Genomic DNA, 15572 nt, shown 5'->3' on the forward strand with positions numbered 1-15572 from the left:
ATGTTAATTGAGATACACTGAATATATGATGTTAAGGCAAACAGGGGGGAGGCAAACAGTGTTGCGGCAAGACCAAAGACTGTTAACCGAACGACCCCGGCAGCCACCCTCGATCTTGTTGTACGCCCCGATCAGGCCGAAGGGCTACATCCCTTTACGACCGCTCTTATGAGGGCTGCCATGCCTGAGAACAAAGTGCTCCCTGCAATGGAAAAGTACAACGGAACGACCGATCCAGAAAAACTTTTGCGATCCTTAGTAGATGCTATGGTCGTTTACTCACCAGATGACTTGGTCTGGTGTCGGGTTTTTTCTCTGTCCCTGAAGGGAGAAGCCCTGGATTGGTTCCACTCCTTGGAGCCTAGAACAATAGACGAATTTGACACCTTGCGAGATTTGTTCAGCCAACAGTATGCTTATAGCAAGGCATAGGGACTAACTTATTTAGCCTTTGTGAAGAGGAGCCAGGGGAAGGACGAAACGTTGAAGGATTTCATGGACCATTTTAATCGAACAGTGCGCCAGGTGAAGAATGTGGGGACGAAGTTTATTCTGAGAAGCTTAACAGCAACATTGAAACCAGGCCCCTTTGCTGATAGCCTTTATGTTGAGCCTCCGCAAATGTTGATAGAGTTGCAGAACAAGTCAACAAAATTAATACGCATTGAAGAAATGCGCGCTTTTCAGAAACAACAGCAAGAAAATTTTTTAGGAGGAGAAAATACGGATGCCAAACAATCGTTCCGCGACAACGACAAGACAGGAGGTTCCCGTTCAAAAGACTTTCCCCAAACGCTTAAATTTGATCATTACACATCTGTTAATCCACCCAGGGCAAAAATCCTTGAGGAAGCCCTTAGTACTGAACTTGTTTTGGTCGGAAAGCTTCATTCACCAAAAAATGCTAATGGAGGGAAGGATTGCCAGTACCATCAAAACTTGGGACATACTACTGAAGAGTGTGTAACACTCAAAGATAAGATCGAATAACTTATTCATGCGGGTCATCTTCGTAAGTACGTGAAGGAGGAACGACCCCAGATAAAAAGCCCATCAAGAAGGTCTCCCCAGAGAAGTACCGAACGATTGTATAGGAAAGAGGAACAAAGACATAGGCGAAGTCGTAGCCGCAGTCGTAGCCCTGACTACTCGGTTCGGGAATTTATCATCTAGAAAATAATATAACAAAAAGTCTTTCCTGATGCTTGGAATGTGACTCATCTCAAGTTTACTTTAGTTGAATTTTGATGTCATGTTTTGTTTTGATTTAATTCTTTTGACAAGACTTACGTGCTTACACTTTTGGTATAAATAAAGCTAGACAATTTTCGTTCTATCACAGGTTGTGTAGTACTCTCTTCGAGAACCCTTGGTTCTAAACCGAGCGATAAGTAACATTCTCCGTGAACCCTCACTCTCGTCCACAAAACCCAGGGAACACTCTTTGAGAACCCCTAGTCCTAAACCGAGCGGTGAGGAACGTTCTCCATGAACGTTCTCCATGAACTCTCACTCTCGTCCATAAAACCTAGGGAACTCTCTCCAAGAACCCCTGGTCCTAAACCGAGCGGTGAGGAACGTTCTCCATAAATTGTCACTCTCGTCCATAAAATCCAGGGGACGCTCTCCGAAAACCCCTGGTCCTAAAACGAGCGGTGAGGAACGTTCTCCATAAATTGTCACTCTCATCCATAAAACCCAGGGGACGCTCTCCAAAAACCCCTGGTCCTAAAACGAGCGGTGAGGAATGTTCTCCGTGAACCCTCACTCTCGTCCACAAAAACCAGGGAACGCCCTCTGAGAACCTCTGGTCCTAAACCGAGCGGTTACAGGCCACTGAAACACAAATAACTCGTCTGAGACACATATTAAGGTGGCCTCTTAAGTTATAGAAAGAATCCCCTATCAGTAGCCTCTCGACCTAGGTGAATCCTAGGAAAAGAACTCTCAACCTTTGCGCAACTAGGAAAGTTCTGGAGAAAGAACTTTAGGTGGACGCTTAAGAAATGATTGGGTCAAGGGAACCGATGTGCCGTCGGAAAGAGGTTCTTCTCGCCATTCCAAATTCATTTGGCATGAACAAAACCCTTTACAACTCTTTTTAGTCGCTTGGGCTTGGGGGCCTTATGTACTATACAGGACCCGTCCGGCAAGGAACAAAAGAGAAACAATCAGGTAAGGACGCAAGGACAACAGATCGGTCGTCTGGACGAAAGGGCGAATTGGCCACATAGGTATGTGGAAGAGCATTAATGGGCAATTAATGTGAGTAATTACCATATCGTAGGCATATATATTACATTTATGAATGATTATCAGTATATGTTAATTGAGATACACTGAATATATGACGTTAAGGTAATTAACGGGTTATGTTGCATAAAAATATACTGCATTAATAGACATTTAATGGGTTGGACAATTACAAAGCCTATAAATACAAAGTGAATGATGAGGTAAGAGGACCCGATTCAAGAATTACATTAAGACCTGTTTGAGGCGTATATCTGACTTGAGTGTCGGAGTGTCGGATTGAACAGAGGAACGGAGGATTGTAAAGTGTGACCGAAGGAAGAGCGGACTAGGAGAAAGTTGAGCCTCAAACCTTTTTCAACCGAAACAATAATATACCTGTCTTTATTAATACTTAAGAAAAAAATATTTGGACAGAATTTTGTTTGAAAAGAGTAACATATTCTAAACCTAATGAAAAAAAATAACATGTACGATGTATCAAAATATTGTAAAAATCCATATTATCCTATAATTGTGAGAATACTTACAAAATCTTACAACTGTCAAATATAAAAAGTTATACGTTGTAAAGAACATCAGAATAAAAGCAACTATGAACTATATTATTCTAACCACCCCTCAAAAGGCTTAATTGGAAGATTTTTCAAGGGAAAAATTCTTCACATTAGTTTTCTATGAAGAAGAGAAAAACGGGTAGAGGAGAGGGATTTAGTTTAAACGTCAACCCACTGATCAAGAGCTGGTATGTGAGAAGTAGACAACTGTTCAGCCATAATTTTCTCCCGTACGAAGAACACATCAATCTCCATATGTTTAGTGCCATTGTGAAAAACAGCATTATGTATTATCATAGAACAACTTGGGTGTAGTAAAAGAAACATTTAGTTCTGTAAGAAGTTTAGAAATGTCAATTCAGCAGAAGTCTGAGCCAAACTTTTATACTCAGCTTCTGTGCTAGAACGGGCAATAACTTGTTGCTTGTGTCGATCATAGCTGCACCAGAAATTAAATTTGAACCCAAGAACATAGCTGCACCAGATGTAGAGTGTCGATCATCAACATTGGAGGCCTAATCAACATCACATTGTCAGAGAAACTGGACTGGGCAGCGGAGTTGATTGGAAATGAAGACCATAATATAGCTTGCCCTTTAGGTATCTCAAAATCCGTTTAACGACATCCCAATGAGAATCTAAAGGATTCTCCATAAACTGATAGACTTTGTTAACTGCAAAACTAATCTCCGGTCGAGTAAGAGTAGCACATTGTAGAGCTCCAACAATAGACCTGTAAAGAGTAGGGTTGAAGAATATATCAGCACCATGTTTAGAAAGTTTACAGTTGGACACCATTGGATGAGAAATAGGATGAGCTTCTGAAATGTTAGTTCTGTGAAGTAAGTCACGAATATACTTGGTTTTTTTCATGAGAAGTGAGATGATTAACATGGGTTTATAAAAGATGAGGTTAATCGGGGATAAACAAACACCAATAAAATATGAACCTAATCATATAAGAAATTGATACTACTCTTTATCCAAAACATTAAATCAACCTTAAAGTAATAGATTAACGACTTTTTCACCTCATTTTTATTTAATGAGACTTAGATTCACACTTAGATTTTCAATAAAAACAAAAAAAAATAGTCTAACTCATCAAGCTGTTTGAGAGAATAAGTGGCATGAAGCTTGGTAGTAACATTCTGAATCAAACTAAGAGAGGTTCCAATGATAATAATATCTTCAACATAGACCAAAAGATATATATCATCAGATCCATGCTGATAAATGAACAGAGAAATATCACAACTGCGGCTAGTAGAAAAACCCAGTTGATGAAGAGTAGTCTGCATACGAGTAAAACCACTGTCTTGGGGCTTGCTTTAGCCTTTCAAATCTTGGTGGTTGATGTATGTACACAGTTTCATCCAAAAACCCATTTAGGAAGGCATTATTAATATCAAGTTGAAAGAATTGCCACATGAGAAACTGCAACTATTAGGATAATGCTTATAGTGTCTGGCTTAATCACCGGAGAAAATGTTTCATGGAAATCAAAACCATGAACTTGATGAAACCCTTTAGCTACGAGGCGAGCATTATACTTATTTATAGAGCCATCAACATTTTCTTAGACTCTAAACACCCATTTAAATCCAACTACTTTTCTGCCAACAGGTAAGGAAATCAAATCCCAGGTTTTCTGATTTATTAAAGCCTCATTCTATTGTTGCATTTCAGCTTCCAATTCACATCATTAAGAGCTTGTTTTACAGACTTAGGTTCAGAATGAGATAGCAACAGAGAAGGATGAACTTTGTGTTGATGAAGAGCGGTTTTGGACCTAGTTTGCATGGGATGAACATTCACACAAGGTGTAGGAACAGAATCTGAACCCCTATCTATAACAGGAGATGAGAAACTGGAGGGATTAAATTCAGCCTCTGAAATTGGAGAAGAAATATCTAAACTGGAAGTAGATGGAGAGACAGGAGAGGTATGCGCATGTTGTATCGCAGTGCTGGAAATAGAATGTGCAGGTGCAGTTTACAAAGATTGTGACAAGTTGGGCTGTAACGTGAACTATTGGTTAACATGTCTAATAGAATTGGGAAACAAATCAGAATAAGGAAATGGAAGCTCATCAAATATCCTTAGAAATAAAGATGCGCCACTGGAAGCTAAACATTTATATCCTTTGTGTAGATGAGAATAGCCAAGAGACATTTTCAAACCTAAAGTCGAGCTTATGAGGTTATACGGACGTAACAAAGGAAAAAAGGAACATCCAAAGGATTTTAGAAAAGTATAATCAGGAGATTCATTAAACAAGACAGAAAAGGAACTGGCAAATTTAAGAGAAGCTGCAGGTAATCTATTAATAAGGTATACAATAATAGTAAACATAATCCCAAAACTGCAAACGAAGAAATACTTAATGTAACAAGGTAAGCTCTAACTCAACAATGTGCCTATGTTTTCGTTCAATAACTCCATTTTTATGATGATTACGAGGATAAATGAGTCTATGAACAATACCATAATGTGGTAAATGATGTAAGAAAGGAAGAAACTAACCACCCGTCAGATGGGACTTTTGCCAAAAATACCGCACCTCACCGCTTACCATTTATTGTTTTATATTCTTTCCTCACTTTTATCTCATATATATATATATATATATATATATATATATATATATATATATATATATATATATCCTTTCCCTTTTTCCCCTTTTTGTTTTCACTCCACTGTATAGCGACAATATACTTTTCATATATGAGTTTTTCTTCTCCTTCTTGCTATCCTCTATCTTTCTTTTATGGATGCATCATGAATTCTTTCAAGAAGTATGCACAATTACCATCAATCATTGTAAAGCTATTTCTGTGATGGTATCAGAGCTCTGCTGTGATTAATACTCTCCTCCTCTCTGTCTTATACCTTGTGAGGTTGTTGAAGATCTTTCCCTTTCTTTTTCAGTTCTTGCATCACGAATGACGTGAACAATCATCCTTCAAGCTTTCTACACCTTCATCCCAGTGAAAGTCCAGTCACATCTCTGGTTTCTCCTCTTCTAGATTCCAATAATTACTATGCATGGAGCAAATTTGTGACCACAAGAATAAAGCCCAATTCATTGATGGAACTACTGAAGAATCGCCTAGAGAAGACCCTTCACACAATGCTTGGAAGAGATGCAACAACATGGTGGTCTCTTGGTTGGTCCATTCTGTTTCTCCAGACATCAGGCACAACATTCTTTGGATGGATGATGCCCAAGCCATTTGGAATGATCTCAAATCAAGGTTTTTCCAAGGAGATTTGTTGCGCATCTCAGAACTATAGAAAGAAGCTTCTTCTCTCAAACAAGGCAGCCAAACTATTAGTGAATTCTACACAAAATTACGTATCATATGGGATGAATTGGATAATTTCAGACCTGACCCGATTTGCACCTGCGATATCAAATGCTCCTGCAAAATGCTCTCCATCATTTCACAAAGAAAGCATGAGGACCGAGCCTTGCAATTTCTCAGAGGCTTGAATGAACAATATGGTAACATTCAATCCCATGTCCTCCTAATGGATCCTATACCACCTGTTTCCAAAATTTTCTCCTATGTTATGCAACAGGAAAGACAATTAGTGAATAATAATTTTCTCAATCACTTGGAATCTAACAATATTACTGCCATTATAAGCACTATCACCTATTCTTTTTTGTGGCAAGGCTGGCCACACTGATAATGTTTGTTTCAAGAAGCATGGTTTTCCTGCAAAACCTTCACCCGATAAGAAACCTTGCTTCCCACTGTGGCAAAACTGGTCATATTGTTGATGTGTGTTATAAGAAGCATGGGTTCCCACCTGGTCACAAGTTCTACAATGGTAAAAGCCTTCTTTCAAGAAATCAAGAACCTGCTAGTGATAATCAAGGAGAAACACCTGGCCATGAAATGTGTCTCACCAAACAACAACATCAGGCTCTTCTAGCTCTCCTTAACTCTAATACTAATGTTGCTGCCGTTTCCAATCCTCAAATTGGCTCCCCAATTTCTAGTTCCTCAGATACAGGTAAAACGCTTCTGCATTTTAATTTTGTTGGTGACTCAAGTACCACAACATGGATATTGGACTCTGGTGCCACTGACCATGTTGTTTCCTCTCTTAAACATCTCCATTCTTATGATCAAATTAAACCTTTGACAATTAATCTTCCTAATGGCATCACTGCACAAGCTACACATAGAGGAATTATCCAACTCTGTGATAAAATTTGCCTCAAAGATGTTCTTTACATTCCAGATTTTTTTTATAATTTGATCTCTATATCTAAACTGGTTTTGCATAATAGTGTACATGTAACTTTCACTAAATTCCAATTTTTTTATCAAGGACTCAATAACACATCACAAGATTGGTTCAGTTGACTCTCACGCTGGTTTATATGCTTTTCATGGACCTAACCTCACTGTTGCTATCTCTATACATCCTGCCAATGCACACAACACACATTGTTGATAAAAATAATATTTGGCACAACCGTTTAGGCCACTTATCTGATAAACGTTTAGATATTCTTAAACAGAAATATCCTTGCATACATTCTCAATTAGACAATTGTAATGCCTGCTGCATTGCTAAACAAAAGAAATTGCCTTTTATTTCAAACAATTTTGTTGCTTCTCATGCCTTTGATATCATACATGTTGAAATTTTGGGACCTTGTCCCACTGCATCCCTACATTCTCATAAGTATTTTCTCACTATTGTTGATGAGCATACTAGATATACATGGGTTCATTCGATGCATGCTAAATTTGAAACTCGCAATCATCTTTTGCATTTCATATCACATATCAATAATCAATTCCAAACAACCATTAAAGTCATCAGGTCTGATAATGGGCCTAAGTTTTCCATGCATGATTACTTTAACTCTCAAGGGATTATTCACCAAACCTCATGTAATGAAACACCCAAACAAAATGGAATTGTTGAAAGAAAACATCAACACCTTTTAAATGTTACTAGGGCCTTGCTTTTTCACTTAAAACTTTCTAATTATTTCTAGACATATGCTCTTAATTATGCCACTCTTCTTATCAACATTATGCCCACTCCTCTTCTTAATAACAATTCCCCATATGACAAATTTTCATAAAGATTTTGATATTTCTAGACTTAGGGTGTTGGGATACCTTTGTTCTCTAGCACCCTCCAAGCTCATTACAAAAATTGATCACATCACCAATATACTCAATGCACAATTCAAAATCAAAAATATGGGTAACTTGTCTTACTTTTTGGGTTTCGAGGTTGCTTGTAACTCTGCAGGTATCCACCTCTCCCAACACAAATATTCCTTAGATCTCCTTCATGAAACTAAAATGCTTGTTGTTGCTTCTGTGAGTACTCCCATGAATTTTTCCGCTAAAGTTTCCTCTAAAGGTGACCAGCTTGCTGACCCCACCGTTTTTCGCCGTCTGATCAGGTGTCTCATATATATTACTAACACTCGCCCGGATATAACCTACTTGTTCATCGCCTCAACTAGTACGTTGCCTCCCCTACTCAGGCTCATCATCAAGCTGTTTTTCGCATCCTTCGCTACATCGAAAACACCCCTAGTCAGGGCATTTTTCTCAAAGCCACAAACAATATCACCTTGAAGGCTTATAGCGATTCTAATTGGGCCGGGTGCCCTAATTCCAGAAAATCTACCATCAGCTACATTGTTTATCTTGGAGATTCACCAATTTCATGGAAGTCAAAGAAGCAACTCATTGTTTCTCGTAGCTCCTCTGAAGTCGAATACCACGCCCTTACTCAAACTGTCTGTGAGATCCAATGGCTCACTCAAATCCTCAACGAACTTCGTCTTCCTATATCCCACTCTGCCACCATCTTCTACGACAATCACTCTGCCACTAAAATTGCTACCAATCAAGTCTTCCACGAAAGCATCAAACATATCGAGATCGATCACCATCTTATTCATGAGAAAGTTCATCAAGGAACAATCAAACTTCTCCCTGTGCATTTAGCTCTCCAACTTGTCGATATTCTCATAAAGTCGCTTCCTCCTTCTACCTTTCACCACATAAATTCCTAGCTTGGCACAATTGATATATATGCCAAGCTTGAGGTGAGCTTTCAGAAATACAATCTCAACTAATCCACCACACCCCGCTTCCCATTAATTGTTTTTTGTTCTTTCCTTTCTTTTATCTCCTATATATGTATCCTTTCCCTTTTCCCATTTTTTTTCACTTTGTTGTACAACAATAATATACTTTTTATATATGAGTTTTTCTTCTCCTTCTTGCTATCCTCTATCTTTCTTTTCTGGATGCATTATGAATTCTTCCATGAAATCTGCATATATACCATCAATCACTATAAAGCTATCTCTGTGAAAAGTTTGAAAAACTAAGAAAGTTTCCTTAGTTTTATAGGAAAAATCCACGTATATCTAAAGAAGACATTAAAGAAAGAAACATAATATTTAGAATGTTGCTCCTTACATCTCTTTATTTTTTCTATGCATCTCAAAAATTCCAATTTTATCTTTTTATTAATAATTAATTGGTTTTAAAAAAATAATTAAAAATTTTACGAATTTTAAAAATTATTAGGACCTTAACCAACTTTAAAAAACCGACGGATGTTTGAATTCGGTTAAGAAATTTTCTTTCCGAAAGTCAATTAAGAAAATTTCTCAATCGATTTTCAAAAGTCAATTTTTTTGTTTTTATACTAATAATAATAAAATAAAAATAATAATATTTTAATATATCAAATTAAGACGTTAATCGAATTTTGAAAACCGATTAACCTGTTTTTCTAATTTTGTTTTTTAATTTAATATTTAATATATATTTATCGCATTTAATATCTTTTATATAATTTAATAATCATTAATATTTGAATTTATAAAATATAATTTTTTATATAATAACAAAAATTAAAAACAAAAAAATTTAAAAAATATCTTTGCAAAACCGGTTAACATTTATTAATTTCTTCTTATGCATAACAAAATTATTAGATTAGATTTTGTAAAATGTTAATTAACATATGTAACCGGTTTTCTAAATATGATTAATATATTTTAAAAACTTTTTTGTTTTTAATTTTTCTAATATGTTTTAGTTTTTATTGAATAAATAATATTTTATAAATTAAGATATTATTGTATATTAAATTATGTAAAAAATGTTAAATTAAATAAAATTTATTAAATTTTAAATTAAAAAATAAAATTAGAAAAATATGTTAACTCAAATTGAAAATCCGTTAACATCTTAATTTGATATATATTAAAATATTATTATTAGTATTAATATTAATAATAATAATAATAATAATATTAATATTATTATTATTATTATTATAAAAAATTAAAAAGTAAACTAAAATAAAAAAACTGGAAAAAACTTAACTTTTTTGAAATTGGTTGAAGAATTTTCTTAAGTGATTTTCGAAAGACGGTTAAAGTCTTGTTGGCTTTAGAAAGCCGATTTTAAGGATTTTTTAAATTCGTAAAATTCTTAACTGAATTCTTTAATAAAAAAAATGGATAAAATTGGAATTTTGGAGCGTAAGAAGAGAGTAAAAAGATGTAGAGAGAATCATTCTAATATTTATATCCCACGTGAGATGTGCGGGACACCACAAGTCAGTAAAAATTAGTTCCAAAGGAAAATAGACAGAAGTAGACTTATGAGATTTACTAGCTAAACAAGATTTAAAAAAGTAGAACCAACTTTATTATGTAGAGTTATTAAAAAAGTAGAATCAACTTTACTGGACCATCAAACCATGTGTTATGGACTCCTAAATTGTAAACTGTTGGTGTAAGTGGACGGAAAATTCCTGTTCAAAAGATATAGAGGAATTTTTTGGTGGTTGTGGCACAAGATGAGAAACAACATACTTTATATTGTTTTTGCTATAGTTTGAGGGTGGAACAATAGATATTTAGTTGTTTTTTCTAAAATTTCTAAAAAAATCTTAACAAACATGTCACACCTCAAGAAAACTTGTGTTTGATTTTCAATCGCCAACCCTTTATTAGTGCAACATTCAACAAACCAACCAGTGGTGGACAAAAGGATTGTATGTATGTGTATTTCATTCAACACATTCCACAAAGTTTCACCCAAAGATTGAAGGATATAAGTTTAAAGAAGGACCTAGTCAACAGGGGTAACTAGTTTTATTTTTAAAAATTTTAACCAATTAAATGTCATCTTTATTATTCTTTGTTATCCGTAACCGAATAAATAATAAATTACCTCTTCCTTCAGCAAATAATCATTGTTAACAAAAGTTAAAATTCAGTTTCCTTATAACTAAATTCAAACCAACCTTTTTGTAAAATTCATTCAAAACAAAAAGTCATTTCGGTTTACTGGAAAACGAATTACAACATACATTTTTACAAAAAGTAATGCAAAAATAAACTTAGAATTTGGTTTGTTGGAAACCAAATTCCAATATACTTTTCAAAACAATCCTTAGAAAATAAAAGTCAGAATTCAATTTTACGAAAACCAAATTCTAACCTACGTTTATAAAATAACATTCAAAATAAAAATCAGAATTCGGTTTTCCAAAAACCGAACACTAACCTATGCTTTTGTAAAAAATTTCCAGAAACCGAATTCTGACCTAAGCAAAATTTGTGCTATTTGAGTAAATTTCAGGCACATTATACTATTCTCATAATTTGAAATGTGACCTGTGCTATGTTAGAAATTTTGTCTCATAACATGACTATTTACATGCCCTAATCTGTTGTGCCAAAAAGGAAAACTACTGCTTTCAGAAATAGCTTTATTTGCAATATTTATAGCAAAATAAACAAGAGTTGGACGTGCAGAGTAGAGTACATCAGGGCCAACAAAGCAGAGCCATCACTAGAAATACTCAAACCTACACCATTGCCAATGAAAATTTGATCTAGTCCTTCAAAGTGTTGCATGTGTTTAATATTTGGAGGCTCACCAATGACATGGAAACTAACACCAAAATCTGGTATCCATCAAGTATTATCTTTACCTTGAGTGTAAGATTGCATAACCATATCACCAGGATCAATAGTGGCAATGAATTTATAATTTGGATTTATCTGTGTTGGAAACTTCGTAGGAGCTAGCTAAGTAAGGGATGGAATGTTGTTTGGCTGGATCAATGAAACACAAAGACTCATGTGTCTGAAATGACGTATCAGACCGAAAATGACAGACATTACTTCTATGGCCAAACTTCAAGCAAATCTGACACTAAAAAATAGGCAAATTTGCTACCAAGACCACATGCAAAACTACTCCCTCCACGAGAGAAGCCACGAAAACCACCTTGTTGATTTTCACCATGAGAATAAGAGCCTTGAATATATTAATAAAAGGTGTGACTAAGGTTTCTGTCTTAACATATATAGTTAAACGAGTCTCACACTAGTATAATAAGAGTCTTTTAAGTCTCTTAATTTAAATCTATTTTGAAAATAATAGACTTAATAAATATGCGGTGATATTTTTTTAAATAAAAATTCATATTTTAAAATTTTTAATCTCATAACACATCTAAATTTTTGATTTTACACCTTTTAAATAAAAATTCATATTTTAAATTTTTTAATCTCATAACACATCTAAATTTTTTATTTTACACCTCTTAAAATACAAACAGACTTAAATTTTGTATCTATTGAGTTTTCTAACACACATAAATTAATTTTGTATATATTAATTTTCCAATAGACCTAAATCTACTTTTAACCTAAATGAGAACTTTTTCTTCGCAAACATTGGTTCTCATTTGTCTACTCAAAACACAAAACACTTATTTCTCCATTTTCTCTCATAGTGAGAAATTTCTTCCTCTCGCCATTGTTACTCATGTCTAACCCCAACGAGCCGCTGTTCATCCTATTATTCGTGTGCCTCTAACATCTGCGCACACCCTCCACCTTTGTTTTCGTGTGGAGAGATCTATCCGCCTCTGTGTCCAAGATTGATGGGAAGTGTTGTCCGTTGCTCCCACCCTCCACCTTCATCTTCGTGCGAGATATCCCTGCCTCTGCGCACAAGGGCACGTGTGTCATAACTACTGCCTCGCAGACCGTGTCTCCTCACCCCTCCAACACGGTTGTTAAACTGATTTTTGTTGCTTAAAATGAGAACAAACAAAGTTCGCCACTAATGAAGTGTAGGGACAACCTAGGTATCAATCCAAGGACTCAACAGAATTAAGTTTTAAAATGTAGGGTTAAGTCTTGTATTTATTTACTAATTATTTACTTACTAACTATTAAACAGGTGGGGACATTTAAAATGAATGAAACTAAAATAAAAGAATTGAAACTAATCTAAACTAAAAATCTATTTAAAAGAATAAAGAAATTGAAATGTAATTAAAGAAAAGAAATAACAGTCTAAACTACTAAAAACAGAAATAAAACCTATTTACTATAACTTCCTACAACTAAAACATAACAGACACGATACAATCTAAACAAAACTCAAATGCTAAAAAAAATAAGGAAAAACAATCTTTGAAATAGAAATGCAGAACATAAGCAAAACCTAAGTCTAAAAGAATGCATTAACAGTCAAGAGATATTCATAAACTAAGCATCAAATCTGAATTAGAATGTAAAACATAAAACCTAAAATGAATCATCAAATCCTACTCTAAATAGAAGGAATCAAGAACAACATTAGAAAGCAACTAAAAACAGAATTTAGAATTGAAACAAAGTAAAAAAAAATTGGTACCTAAATTCTAATTGATCAAAAGCAAAATAACACTCAAAAACAGAATTGATTTCATAGGTGAAATGCACATTGGAGTGAATAAAAGAGTGGTTAGAGTTCTCAAGAAGACATCTTGTGCAGTTGAATCCCAATACACGGTATTCTAGGTCATATTTCAGAACCTAATTTGACTCTTTCCACTAATTTGTCCAACCAATGTTCATTTGCCTAATCATCAATCTAAAATTCACAAACAGAATTTAAATGTGCAAATGATTGAGGATAAAGTTTCAATTACACTCAGAAAGACATTCTGACTAAAGTAAGTCCATCACAAGGTCTTATAGTTTATATTTCAGAACTTATAGTGGTAATTCCTACTCATTCTCAATCAATGCAAACCTAAATCTGATAAAAGAAACACAAATTTGAATCAATCTTTATGCATTGGACCCATCTCTCACTCGAGAAGACATCTCGATAAAGAATGCTCAATACAAAGTCATTTAATTCCAAAAGGAATTATAGAATGCAGAGTTCTAGAGTCCAAATCAATTTCTCAGAAAAACAAGAAACACAATCACACAAGAACACAAGAAAACAAAAACATCACAAAAATCAAACACATAATCATAAAAACTCTCAGAACAGAACACATCGACGAAATAAAACATTTTATTAACGAGAAAAAAAGAGTAAAAGAAAAGGTACCGAACAAAACTCGTAATCGAAGCCACCACGGGCTGTCACCACTGTGAGTGTGCGCTCCAAAAGCAAGGAAAAGGAAAACCTACTCTATAGAATGCGTAAAAGAAAACCTAATCTACAGAGCGTAAAACTATATCTGAAAAGTTGTAAAGTGTAGAAGTGTTTACATGGCAGAAGCAAACCCCTTTATATAGGGTTACAGAAAAGAAAAGAGAAAAGAAAGGGGAAAAAGGAAAAAAAATGGGAGAGGGGAACCTTGCTCGAGAAGCTTCATAATCGACGGCCATTGTTCATCCTTCTATTTAAGCCCTCCGATCAGCTTCCATCTTTGTCGGTTCGGCTCTGGTCAGCTCTCCTTCTTCGGTCCAGGTCATCTTCTCTCTTTCTCGCATTCTCTCCAAGCCCTAGCTCGTGGGTGTTTGTTTTCCTCTCAAGTGAATTTCTCCCTTTCTACCAAATGAATGCGTAAGGTGAAGACCCCCTAAGGCAGTTTCTGCCACTGAAACGCACAGTTTCACTAATTTAGCTTAAGGTCCAGCCCAAAACAAGACGACGCCGTCTCTCTTAAGTTTAGCCAGGCCTCTCCAACCCCAAAATGCTGCGTTTCATTTAATTGAAACCCAATCCTTCTAGCGGCCCAATTTAATTCAAATAGCTCAACTAAGTCAATGGCCCAATTATCTAATCAGCACACTTCAACCCAATTTATAAGGCCTATTCTACACCAAAGAAAAAAATCAAAATTAAAGAAAGAAAACAAAATCAAATGAAAGAAAAGAAGTTTTATTTAAAGAGTTTCTAAAAAAATATTAATTTTCTAATTATTTAAAAATTTACAAAATACTCCTAAAAACCTAATTTTAACTACAATTTTATAAAACTACAATTTTAAAGAAAATTCCTAAAACTATCTTAATTTTAGACAATTAGAAACAAAAAATACACTAACAAGGACTTCTAAACACAGAAAAGAATGCAAATTTGGAGAGTTATCAACGGCTGACGTCGTCGCTTCTCACGCTATCGCTACCACCCCTCGCGCTGCTATTGTCGCGTCTCTTGTTGTCGTTGTTGTTGCCGCCTCTCTTGTTGTCATGTTAGGCAGCGTCCTCCTCACTCCACCTGTCCCTAATTTCGAGTACAAGTGAAAATAATAGGTTTTGGTTTGTAAGGATTAAGAATTAGGATCTTTGTTTTCTTTTTAAGGTTTTAGATTTTAATCTTTCTATTAGTGATTTTTAGGGTTAAGAATTTTTAGGGTTTTATGGTTTCTTGTGAGTGATTACTAATGGCTCAAATTTCTCTTCTCTTATTTCTGATTTGTGTTATGTTT

General features: G+C 35.0%; 1 protein-coding gene across 1 annotated transcript; it reads right to left on the minus strand.

Annotated features, from left to right (window-relative positions):
* Window positions 1-3137: 3137 nt before the first annotated feature.
* Window positions 3138-3608, minus strand: LOC108339309 (uncharacterized mitochondrial protein AtMg00810-like). Its single transcript, XM_017576447.1, has 2 exons — window positions 3340-3608; window positions 3138-3249 (listed from the first exon to the last, which is right to left on the minus strand). Exons 1-2 carry the CDS (start codon window positions 3606-3608, stop codon window positions 3138-3140), a joined length of 381 nt encoding a protein of 126 aa, XP_017431936.1.
* Window positions 3609-15572: the final 11964 nt, after the last annotated feature.

Source organism: Vigna angularis, chromosome 5, assembly GCF_016808095.1.
Source record: "Vigna angularis cultivar LongXiaoDou No.4 chromosome 5, ASM1680809v1, whole genome shotgun sequence".
NCBI lineage: Eukaryota > Viridiplantae > Streptophyta > Magnoliopsida > Fabales > Fabaceae > Vigna > Vigna angularis.